This window comes from Ammodytes marinus (assembly GCF_949987685.1).
Source record: "Ammodytes marinus genome assembly, chromosome: 11".
Taxonomy (NCBI): Eukaryota; Metazoa; Chordata; class Actinopteri; order Uranoscopiformes; family Ammodytidae; genus Ammodytes; species Ammodytes marinus.
The window spans coordinates 21,215,473-21,228,093 of record NC_137215.1 but is presented as its reverse complement, the minus strand read 5'-3'; the positions used below and the strand labels follow the sequence as shown (position 1 = coordinate 21,228,093).

The 12,621-nt window shown below is 41.7% G+C and overlaps 1 protein-coding gene across 1 annotated transcript in view; it reads right to left on the bottom strand.

Annotated features, from left to right (window-relative positions):
* disc1 (DISC1 scaffold protein) overlaps positions 1-12,621 on the bottom strand; it is a 42,985-nt gene that overhangs the window by 22,684 nt on the left and 7,680 nt on the right. The window contains exons 4-9 of the mRNA XM_080036280.1: positions 12,013-12,169; positions 10,307-10,406; positions 9,265-9,497; positions 4,891-4,945; positions 3,087-3,189; positions 2,714-2,902 (exon numbers count right to left, since the gene is read on the bottom strand). Of these exons, the coding sequence (XP_079892406.1) occupies positions 2,714-2,902; positions 3,087-3,189; positions 4,891-4,945; positions 9,265-9,497; positions 10,307-10,406; positions 12,013-12,169 (837 nt within the window). The remainder of the gene's footprint in view (positions 1-2,713; positions 2,903-3,086; positions 3,190-4,890; positions 4,946-9,264; positions 9,498-10,306; positions 10,407-12,012; positions 12,170-12,621) is intronic.

The window sequence follows — 12,621 nt, the reverse complement described above, 5'->3', positions numbered from 1 at the left end:
ATATGCACAGTTGAGTTTGGCTTGGACAAGCTCTACATTCCTGCAAAGGACTGAAAAAACAAAGTTGATACCATAGCAGGAGCTGGATGAAGAAAGAATAGATGGTGGAGATGCTGCAAGACATCTCGGTTAAATGAGTTCTAGTTGAACTTTGTGGAGAAAACAACCCACTGTTTTTATCACAGAGATGCCAAATTACCTGACTGCTACAGAATACACCGTCTGCATACTAACAATCGCATTAAATAAGAATTACCAGAATTCTCGGATAAATCAAGAAGAACACACATTGACGCTGCCTCCTCGTTTGAATGTCCTCACTCCTGGGGGTCATTCACTCGTGTTATTCAGCTCTTCAATTATTTATTTGTAAATTTAGTATCACTCGAGATCTCCCCTGGGAACAAAATTATACTCTCAGCAGGGAATCAAACCTCAGACTATAATGGGTTTGGTATTCATCAGCACTCGTGCCAATGGCAATTAGGTACGTAATGGCTCCAGGGACAAAAAAATAAAAAAGTGTACACTGGGGCGGATATGCACATTTTAAGTAAGAATGCATGTTGTTAAGGTATCGGTTCGAACTATGTGTTGCCTTTACAATGGATCTCTTCAAGAACAGGCATGTGGTTTTCTTGTTATAAAACGACACTAGTGTCATTAGCATGTATTAGAAATGCCCGAGAAACCAAAAGCATGGCCATCTTGACTTTCAAGAAGACTGTAATTTCTAATCCCCTCCAGCTAAAGAAATGCTAATGTGCTGTTTGTGGGCTATCAGTTTCCAGCTTGCGCGTGCCAGCCTCTTATTACCAAATGGGATGACAGTTTAATGAGCCCCTTACTTGGTGTCAGCAACACATTGTGAAATTGCACAGGCTGCCATATTGTGTGCGCCCACTTGAGCATTTAAAGCAAGCCGCACAACCAATCATTAACTTGCCGCCTCTTCACACATTTGTGACGCGTTGCCCACCTGATTCCTGTCCCTTTGTTTAGCCCGGGTTAAGTTGGTTTCCCAGCCTCCCTGTCTCTGCCAGCTATATTATTGTGTGTGAGGCGAGTGGTGTATGTAGGAGACTGAGGTGAACTTGTACATGTCTTTGGTGGACAGCAGGAGAGAGAGTAATACTATCCCTGACTGTTTATCAAGTCAGAGTGTTCAGGAACAGAAATCAGGCAGAAGAATTAGGTTCATGCTCAAAGTTGATAGGAAAAAAAATAACGAACCACTTTTGCAAGGAAAATAAATTGGTTTCTCATTCAATAATGTAAAATCATGGACCTTACATGAACAAAAACACCATGCATTTCCATTTACCCCATGAAAACTCGATGCAAATCAGCCTGAATGCAACAATGAAAGGGTGCCCCCTAGTGACAGCAGAGAGTGCATTCAAGGAAAGACAAAGGGTGGACAGTTATGCAGCCAGAGGCCTTACTGATTTAGATAACAGCGTACGTTATATAGCTGATTGCACGCCTCAAGGCTGCAGCAGGTGCTTCTCCCAGAGCTCCAGTATTAGGTCTCCTTGCTAACCGCTCTGGCCCTGTCAATTTAAGTCTCCATTCCCCTTCCCTCTCCGCGCTCCACTCCCAGCCCCTCAGAGAGTGGAGTGACATTTTTTTAGAAATCTCCCTGTGACTGATGATGGACTAGAGAGAGTAGCCCTGCAGATGGGGCTGTCAAAATCCATTTATCTCTCTGCCAGTGCTGGGAGGCTGGACCAACCTAACTCCCTCACTTTCCAATAAAGCAAAGCCCCTTCTTTGAGGACAGTCAGATTTCTTCCGGTCTTAGAGTGCACAAGCAAGCACTGATACAACATCATGTCTGTCCCTGAGTGGCTCGGAGGTAATTGGCTACTCCACCCAATCTAAAGTTCAGACCCAAATCGCACCCTTTTCTTTCCTTTTAAAAGCTGCCAATGCTGCTGCTAGTAACTCATTTGATGTGGAGTCCCTGCTGACAGCAGATCACTACTCATTCATTTGGGAGAGAAAGTCATCGTTCGCTAATTCCTCCCGGTGTGGAGCGACATCAAGAGACAAATTCTCTTTCAAAGAGCTCTCATGAGCCACATTTGATGTTTTAAAAGGTGTGTTCAAAGAGAGGGAGAGAGGTGCCTTTCAAAAATACAAGAAGCGCATGTTTCTTGTCTCAGTGGGCAGTTGAGTGTTTCTGATCACCATCAGATATTTAATATATCTTCAAAGCTACTGTTACCAATGTTTTCATGATCATATTTTAAACAAATAATTGAGTGCAATGTGACAGTAGTGTGGAGGAGGGTCAGAAATTAGAAGTGGCTTGGGGCAAAATGCCCCTGGAAAATCTGAAAATGCCCTTGAAAAGGTATTATACATTCTTAAATTAGATTTTTTTTTAAAGTTAATTTCCTACCCCGGTGCGGGGGCTAATGATCATCTCCTCTACCCTTCGGCAAGAAAGCGAATACGCTGTTTGCCAAAATGTCAAACTATTCCTTTAAGCTATTTATATATCTAACTACAAAACATCTGTAAAAATGTTGACCGCCAATAGTGTGAATTATTCCTTGCTCTTACACGATCTTATTTCAGTAATGAGGTTGCTTTGTTGCCCACAACAGGCCCATGTATTTCCTCCTTTTGGGAAATGGAAACGATTCATGTTTGTTTTCTTGATACAGTACAGTAGAGTGCATGGCCTTGGTATATAGTGACTCACCGTGCAGTGCCTCCTTGTGCTCCAGCTCTTGCCTTAAAAGCTGCTGCTGCTCTTTCATCCCGGCCAGCTCCTGGCTGCTCCCGGAGCTGAGGCAGTGCAGCCTCTTGGACAGAACCTCCAGCCGCTCGCGCTCCAGACACACCGCCTTCATCTCAGCCTTCAGCTCCTTGGCACTGCCAAAGTCATTACCTGCACCAATGACGCGGCAGGATGGACATTAAGCTTAATACACCGCCCCCATTAATGAGCGCCTGGGTCGTTAATAGCGCAATTACGTGAGGCTAATGGCGCTGCGAATGGAGTATAAATGAGGTAGGGCTACATTAAAAGATGTGAAACGTAGGGAGGGTGTAGTGGGCGAAGTGGGCCATACCTGAGATGGCCGCCAGCTTGGCCTCATGCAGGGACAAGAGCTGAGTTTCGGTCTCGCTGACTTTCCTCCTCAAGCTGCTGCCCAGCCTCTGACTCATGACCACCTGGGGGAAAAGAGAAAGAGAATGAGAAGCGGAGGAGAGGAGAGAGCAAGGGAGGGAAGGGGGCAGGGTGGTAACTAACAAAACCTTTGCAGACACATGGTTCCCACAGGATGCACAGCTCATTTCCAATTCCGCTTTCATTTTCTTTGCCGACACTCATTCGAACAAGACCCTTACAGATTCATTTCCGTCCTCCTGCGCTCACCCTGCTGCTTTGAATACGCGGCCAGATCATCCACGTCGATGGCTACCTTGTCTATAACCTTTAGGATGAAAGAGAGCACGTCTCCTTTCACGTGGACTGACAAGGGGGAATGTGAAATCTCCATAAAAGATGCCATTAGAATGTCAGAGAGGGAAAAAAGGGCCCTGAATGTCACGGTCCTGACGGGGATGGGGTACCTCAGCCTCTGTAGTATTCACAGAGGAATTTGATGGCTTCAGATACAGCCTGTCTGGACCCCATCTGCCCCTCACTCTGCCCTTTAAACCGCTCTGTTCTTTCCAAGGTATTCACTTTGAGTCACAGCCGTATACAATCCCCATGGTGCGCTTCCTTCTTTTTGAGGGACTGTTTTCACCACTCAAAGGGGATGTGGGGCTGGATTTTCTTCTCGAATCCCGACAAAGTTTTGTGCAACACTTTGAAAGGGCTGTCAAATAGGTTGGTATTTCGGAGGCAGCGCGTCTCTGGGGAATTTTCCTCCCAGAAGAAATACAACAAAAAGAAATTCTAACAGGCTGGCATTATATTATTGTTGACGCATTGCATGAACTGGAAACTACTCTTGAGTGCTTTTCAATTCGTGGAGAGGCCGGTGATTCACGTTGACGTCAGTCAATTTTAAAAAATCAATAGAGAAAGTGAAAGTTACTTTCATGACAGCAATCATTATGACACAGCAGGTGTGCCCATTTTCTACATCTCTATCGCTTAGGAACAAAGCTTTCCATTTCAACTTAACAATGGACAATCTTGTGATTGTGCTAAAGTGGCACTGTGTGAAAAGCCTATATACTGTATATCCTTTTCAGGTGCAGTTTCAGCATCAAGGAACCCTTTAATGACAGGCTTCTAAAGGACACGGTAACAAGCCCTCTGCCCCCTGGTGTGAGCCTCTCTCCCTCTATCCTTAAGCCACCACTTCTCACAGATTTCTGCTGCTTCTGGCGTTTTGCAGCTGCAGAGATCCACGCTGCTGATCAGTGACAGGGAAAGGCAAACCCCTGAGAAGCTAGAGAGAACGCCAGAGACACAGCACACACAAAGGGAAGCAAGCAATGCCTTTCACATGCAGGAATACACCGATGTATTGCGTAGAAACACTACCAAATCATGCTGGCTCAACGGATATATCACGTAGTACAGATATACGAATAAGTGAAATGCACTGACCACAGCTGTTAAATTAAAAAGTTAAATAAAAACTACAACAATAATCACTTACTAAAGTAAAATGACTCATTCAGTGGCTTTTTTGTCATTAAAAATAGGCTTTTTCTAAATTACGTCCCTTACATGATTTGACTCGACATGGATTGTTCACAGCTTTGTCAAATATAAATAAGCACATGGCTACAGACATACTGACACCCAGTATATACTTTGTATTTTGACCTGATTGAGTCTTACACATTTAGTCATTGTAGGCATGCATAGTCTCAGCTGACTGAAATCAAATGAGAGGAGCAGTAGCTTACTTTGGCAGTAGCTTCCTTGATGGACAGATTCAATGCCTGCTCCTGCTCCTGGAGTCTGTGGAAAGGAAATAAAGATGTTACATGGTGGTGATAAAACTTATTTCTTTCTTTTTGGGCAGCTTCAAGTGAAATGTATCAGTTTGATCATACTGTGTGCATACTGTATGTCAGTGAGAGAATGCGAATTCCACCAGTTGACCGGTGTTCATCTGGCTTCTTAACACAGAATAGTTGATCAACTACCAAGAGAGTTACTGCATCTTTTATGAGCAGTAGGCACTAGTTATTCATTGATAAGTCAACACCCTTGAATCAAAAGTGGCTATAAACAGCAAAGACTTAAAGCAATATGCCCAACCTAAATAACTGGATTTGTGATATAACTGATAATGAATAACTGATAATGTGTGCAAAGTGTAAACACTAAATGCATATAGGGACTGTATCTTGTGGCCGTATGCTCCAGATTTTGCTTTTGAAACCGAAATGGTAAGCAGTACATTTCAGGCATTTTTTCCTGTATAAAAAAACAAAACAGTTGATAGATTATCAAAATTGCTAGGGATCAAATTCTCAGGACAGCAGCCGGTTAGCTAAGCTTAGCTCAAAGATTGGAAACAGAGGGAAACAGCCTGGCTCTGTCTAACAAAATCATGTCTACAAGCAACTAAAAAAAACACCTTAATTCACACATTCTTGTTCACGTCTTGTTTGTTTAATCCATGCCAAAACTTGCGAGCGCAAACAACTCATTTGAGGTTTTGGGTTATTGGCCGCATGCTGTGACTTCCTACTTGAGCTCCTAGCGGTCGTTTTGTATCGAATGGACAGATATGAGAGTGGTATTGATTTTCTCATTTAACTTTGAGCAAGAAAATCAATGGGCTTATTTCCCAAAAATGTCAAACTATTCCTTTAGTCAATTTTTTTTTCAACTCCGGTAACAATAGAGTATCCTTCACTCTTCACCAGCTCCGGTCTGTGGTAAAGCCACGGGAGCAGTCCTGCCTTTGGTTCATTCTCCAGTAACTGTTCAGTTCACGCCTCATTAAATCTTTCATATAATTATTGTCCCTGTCTCGTTTATTTTTTCTTAATGGAAAATGTCATACAAGAAACTGATATACTGTTGTTTCCGAAAAGTTGGCTGTTGTTGCTTCCAACTGGAAATCGAGAGGACACAAATCTGGGAAAGGGCTCTGCGATGACTTGTTCCTTACTCACAGCTTAAATCTGTCATTTCAAATTTAACTCTAAAATACAGTACTAGGTTGGCTGTTTTTCAACAGTTCTTGAAAACAACTGAAACCTCTGAAGCAACATTCAAGATAGTAAAAACTATTAGAAAAATATAAATAAATGTGTTTCCATTGACATGCCCATTATATTTCACTGATGAATACCTCAAATATCATGCCTAAATAAACATCATACCATTCATGTTATTTCCCACATGTATGTACACATGCAAACAGGACAACACTATTAAGGTCCCATTAATTGGCGACGGAGCTATAAATCAATTAGTAGATTGGAAGAAAGGAGCATAAAATCCATTATGCACACAACCCAGTCACCTTCATGTCTCAATCGTCCCATATCACTAAAAATCAGTATGCCCTTTACATGTTATTCAAGCTGATGTTCAGGGTGAGTCAGACTGAGACGCTGTCACTAAACATTAGTGTTACAGCACCCTTTTTCTTTAATTTAAGGGATGCAGCTACTCTGGATGGTGTGGATTTCTTTAATCCGGTACCCATAAGGATACATAAACATTGATATGAGAAAATAAAATGTCCTGTGTGTTTTTTTGGGGGAAAGGGAGCTGCAACACAATCATCATGATGACCCCAGAGCACACCACCCGGAGATGTGCAGCTGAATATCCAATCTGAGGGCGCAATTTCAATCAGCGCCGAGAATAAATGCGTTTCCAGTCGGGGTGAGAATATGTCGGATATCAAATTATGCCGGATGATGGTGGGTCACGCCACTGAGACGGCGATAAGTACAATTTACGTGTCTTTTTCTAACGAGTGGCAGAGACAGAGAGGTTTTTTTTTCCACCGTGCTTTTCTCGCAAGCCATTAACTCCAGAGGCTATGATGCAAAGTAATGATTTGCATCTGAGAAAAACCATTAAAATTCAAAGCAGCAAGTTCAAGCAGGTGTGAGAGAAGAGGGTTGAGGGGCACAGGGGATGCGAGAAATAAGGAAAAAGTAGTTAATGGCTGTTTGATACATCCTCTCTGAACCTGAAAATAAACAAATCACTCAACCTCCATGGGCACAAGAGCTACATTTCATCAAAAACCTCCAAAGGTGTGTGTTATTAAAGGTGGAGTCAGCGAGAATCTGGAGAATGCTTTTGTCAAAACCATTTATTTTCAAAATCTGTGAATATCTCCTAACGATCCCGCTACCTGTCCGTACTGTATGATCACTGAAAATAAATTTGATGTTATTACAGAGCCTAGGCTCTGTAAACGTTGCATGTTTGGTGGGCCACCTTGTTTACATACCCTTTGATTAGATACCAGTTTACAGATCCTAGGCTGCATATTAACACTGGATTTGTTCATTGTACGTGCACGGACAGGTAGAGGACTGTGAGGAGATATTCATGTGGCACATTGTTTGTTAGAGGATGAATGATGCTAGGGGGCACAGAGGATCTGCGCTTTCACGTCGTCTTCCAGAACCAGCTCATTTAATGATAAGAAAGTACGTGACATGGCAACTGGGAAAAACATCTACGGACAGATGATTGTTGAAGTGTCCCTAATGCTCACAGCTCTCTAGCAGCTCCACCTGGTGACTGGCAGTACTGCATTGAGAGCCATGGACTTGCGTGATATAGAGGTGAGTGAATCAGATGTACATGTAAATAAACCAAGACTGGCAGCGTATATTTCAGGTTTATTTTGTGTGTGGCTCATATGATACATAATAATAATTCTCACAGTTATGGTCTTCAGGCTCAACCAATCAAGGTTTGGCTCAAGGGACCAATAGAAAAAAAAGCCATCACGCCAAGGTGTAGGTTGCACAAGTATAAGGTGTTAAAATGTTCCTTCACATAACACTCCAAGGCGCAAATCTGAGAATTACATTTTCCACATACATTTGCACCTTTTTCTCATGTACAGCAGAAGCACTCACACGTTCTGGGCAGCTAAAAAAAAGCCATTCATTCGTCAACACGACAAAGAGCTGCAGTGAATGCATTTGTTTCCTCGTTTTGGATGGGGCTCTCTTTAGGCACTGATCACATAAAAGTGGCATGAGTACATTTCCCTAAAAGGATTCCTGTGCCAGGGAACAGTGGGTGTGTTTGCTAAGTACCAAGAGCTCTTTCATTTTTCATATTTCATTAATAATGAGAAAAACAGACTCTTCTAAATCTGAAAATGTGCCTCAAGTAGTCATTATAAGGGTAATAAAGCATTTATATTAAATATGTTTGGAAAGGAAAACTTTGGCATTTATGTTTATACCTTTACTCGGACAAAGTGTGCAGCCAGTAGTTATGGGAGCGTGTAATCAAGTGCTGAAAGGTGGAGTCAGTGATTCTGGAGAATGCGTGTTGTCAAAATCACCTTTTTGTCAAAATCAGTGAAAATCTCCTCACAATTCCTGTCTCTGCACTGAAATAAATCTGGCAATAATGCACATCCTAGACTCTGTAAACTGGTATGTAAACAAAGGGGGCCTACCATAGCTAACAACATGCCCATTTACAGAGCCTATAGGCTGTGTATAAACACTGAATTTTCTTTCAGCGCGCACACGGTGTGTACAAGTAGCATTTGAGAGGAGATATTCACTGATTTTGACAAAAAGGGATTTTGACAACTAGGGCTGCAACTAACGATTATTTTGATAATCGATTAATCTGTCGATTATTTTCTCGATTAATCGATTATTAATCGATTAGTGTTTTGGTCCGTAAAATGTCAGAAAAATGTGAAAAATGTTGATCAATTTTCCATAGCCCATGTTGACGTCCTCAAATGTATTGTTATGTCCAAAACACACAGATATTTCAGTTTACTGTCATAATAGGATTAAAGAAACCAGAAAATATTCACATTTGAGAAGCTGAAATCAGAGAATTTGGACATTATTTATTAAAAAATTACTCAAAACGATTAATCGATTATCAAAATAGTTGGTGATTATTTTAATAATCGATAAATAATCGATTTGTCGATTAATTGATGCAGCTCTATTGACAACAAGCATTCTCCAGAATCGCTGAGTCCACCTTTGACCTGCACAGCTTTTATACAATTGTTTAAAATATTTCACACTTGGTTTGAAGCAAAAACTTGAAAAAAACATTCTGCATGATTTGTGCTATACGCTTACCTGAGTGTGGACGGCGAAGGGGAGACGGAGATCTCGGCACGGCTTTCAGATGTGAGCAGGTCCTGCAGGGTCCTTGTCATGTCTCTGAGCTGGGCCACGGTGCAGCCTCTCAGCATGGAGCCCTCCAGCTCCTCAGCCTCCACCTGCTGCTCCTCCTGCTGGATGTCATGCTCCAGACGTCTCCCACGCTCCCTCAGTCCAGACAGCCTCTGCTGCAGCTCTGCTATCTCCTCCTGCACCAGGTTACAGCAATTTTATAAGGTTTCTTGCGCAACATTTTTTAGGTGTTGCTAACCGGTTTTAGTTATTGTTGATCATGAAGTCGTTCTGAAAGATATCTCCAGTTTTGATCAGGCTAATGAAGAAATTAAATTAAATTAAATAGCAGCCCTTTAAGTTTTCAAAACAGTACAGTCAGCACTATATTTAAGTACTTAAACTGAACCAAACTTTACCAAGTCTGCCATTAACTTGCTGTAAATATGATATGTATATATTAGCATGTATCAGTATTATTATCTAGTAATATGAGTTAATTATTAACAATAACATTAGGTGTATATTATGCCATTAAAAATTTAATTTTTAAGGTAGAATCAGTTATTCTGGAGAACACCGGTTGTCAAAATCACTTTTTGTAAAAATCGATTTGAGCACTGAAAATAAATTCTGGTGTAAATACACAGCCTAGGCTCTGTAAACAGGAGTGTAAAAAAATTGTATGCAAACAAAGAGGGCCCACCATAGCTAGCAAAATGCAAATTGTAGGCTGTGTATAAACACTGAATTTTTTTTTCAAGGCACACAGTACGAACAGGTAGTGGATCGTGAGGAGATATTCACTGATTTTGACAAAAAGTGATTTTGACAACCATGGCATCCAGAATCGCTGACTACACCTTTAACGTCAACGTCAGAAAAGCGAAAAAAAGAAAAGAAAAGTTGCATTCAATTGCAGGGCACATCAGACAGGTCATGGCCACACACACATGACAGACATGATCATTGCAGACATTTGTGACATAATGTGAGCTGACTCTACCTCCACCAGCCGTTTCTCTTGGATCAGACGATCTCTTCGATGCAGCGGCCCCTGCAATGAGTGGCAGCCCTGCTCCCCTGCATCGGGCTCTGCGCCCTCCCTGAAGGCCAGTTATGAAAAAAAACTACAGTCACTACAAAACGCCATGACATCTCAAATTATGACTTTTCTCCTGATTTCATAACCACATTTGAGGGTCATTTTGGTCTCTTTCAGGGGCTGTTAAAATGAGTTGATTCAAGCAATACATGTGATATTTTTATGTTCCATTAACACTGAAGTCAAGCAAGAGACCCATAAATACAGTTATGAATGGAAAACACTAGCAGGGCATTGCTGTTTGAGCTTCAGGTCCCATTTGTTCAGGATACTCTCTGGAGAGAGAGGCCCCACCTGATTTCCTTCCGGTTACTAGAGTTATTTCTGACATCTCTCCCCAACCCCAATGTCATACAACATTGGAATAGAAAATAGTGCTATTCCTATGCTGTGTATCACCATGTGATAGTAGTATCAGAATGTGATTCAATTCAAATATAAGGAATAGCAACAAACAATTCTGTCGTCCAGAGCCGGCCCGAGGCATAAGCGAACTAAGCGGTTGCCTTTTTTTTTTTTTTTAAGTTTGTGTGTTTGATATTAACATCATATTATGCAAATGTAAGTTATCATACAAAAAAAGGAATACAATTTTTGTTCTAGATAATTAATAGCCTAATAATTGAATCAGTTAATCTGGGGTAATCCGAAATTATCTGATCATGTCACATTCACATCCATGCACAGTGTGTATTGAGTTTATTTAAAAACAATTGGAAATGGGGCTACCCTCAGTTGCCCATGCACTGTGTAGGCCTATAGTCTATAGCCTATTTCAGCCTCGTCTGTGAAAAAAAAGATAGCTGGACAACAGAGTTCTTCTGCTTCGTTCCTCTCACTGCATTTAAAAGCATTCATTATATTACAGAGAAATATGTCCCGTAAAAGAAAAAGAGCTCCAAGCCCAACCCAGAGGACCCCCCATAATATTTTATTTTATATTAATATGTTTATGGAAAATCCGTGTGTCTTTCTTCAATAGCTTCCAATTCATCTGACCCAGTGTCTCCAAATTATTTGTTCACACAAAATTTCTCAGATTTAGCCTCTTAATTTTCCTCTCAAAGTGCACCAGATTCATGCATTTCACTTTAAAAAGGTTAAAAAAATCCCCCGGGGGGGGGGGGGGGGGCTACCCCCGGACCCCCCTAGGAGCGGAAAAGACTGGGTGTGTGACTGACATTTTACAAAGGCCTATAGTTTCGGCAGCGCTAACATTGGAGAGGGGCCCCCTGATCATATTTCGCTTAGGGCCCCATGAAGGCTTGGGCCGGCTCTGCTGTCGTCTAAATGAATGACGCAAAAGCAGTAATGACATATATCTGAAAAAAAGGGGAAACTTTCATTTTAATTCGACCACATTTCATATAGCCTTTCATAGTATTGCGGTGACCAAGATTACTAAACATGTTTATTCTCCACATGTCAAAAAAGAGAAACATTATACTTCATTATCAAATTTTTTGCTGTAATAATAATGTTGATGAAGATAAAACATGATTATTTCATTTGGGCTGGGTGTGTCCACAGCAGGAGGGTGTGAGCTCTACTGTATAAGCAGCAGTAATGCATCATGGGATCATTGTTTCCACTGCTGTGTGACTGACCTGCACTGTCCACAGTCTGTCCTCTGGAGGGCGCTGTGCACCACCTGCTTGAGCCTCTCCAGGAACAGAGCTACACTGGGCTGTCTGGAGGGTAAACCCAGCTTCAGAGCACCTCGCTCTGTGCACAACTCCTCCAGCTTCTTCCCAAAACGCTCAGCTGGAAACACACACCAGTCACACACACACAAACACACACACACACACACACACACACACACACACACAAAACACACACACACACACACACACACACACAAAACACACACACACACACACACACACACACACACACACACACACACACACACACAAAACACACATACAGACAAAACAGACACAACACATTTGAGTTCAGTTGTAAGCAACTTGGTTTCAACTGAGAAGTACAATGTAGAAACACAAGGATCTCTATGAGGGGATGGCTGTGTTGTTATGACTGTACAGAATAAGGGATTTGTCTCTAGGTCACAAAGTCTAAGTGGCCTACATTCACTAAGTAGTAACATGACTGGCCACAACACTCCTTAGTCAATTACCCAATTATCCCTTCACTAGAAAGCACTTCAAGAGATAAACAACGGTCAATTCTGAATGGCTTGCTGTCCACAA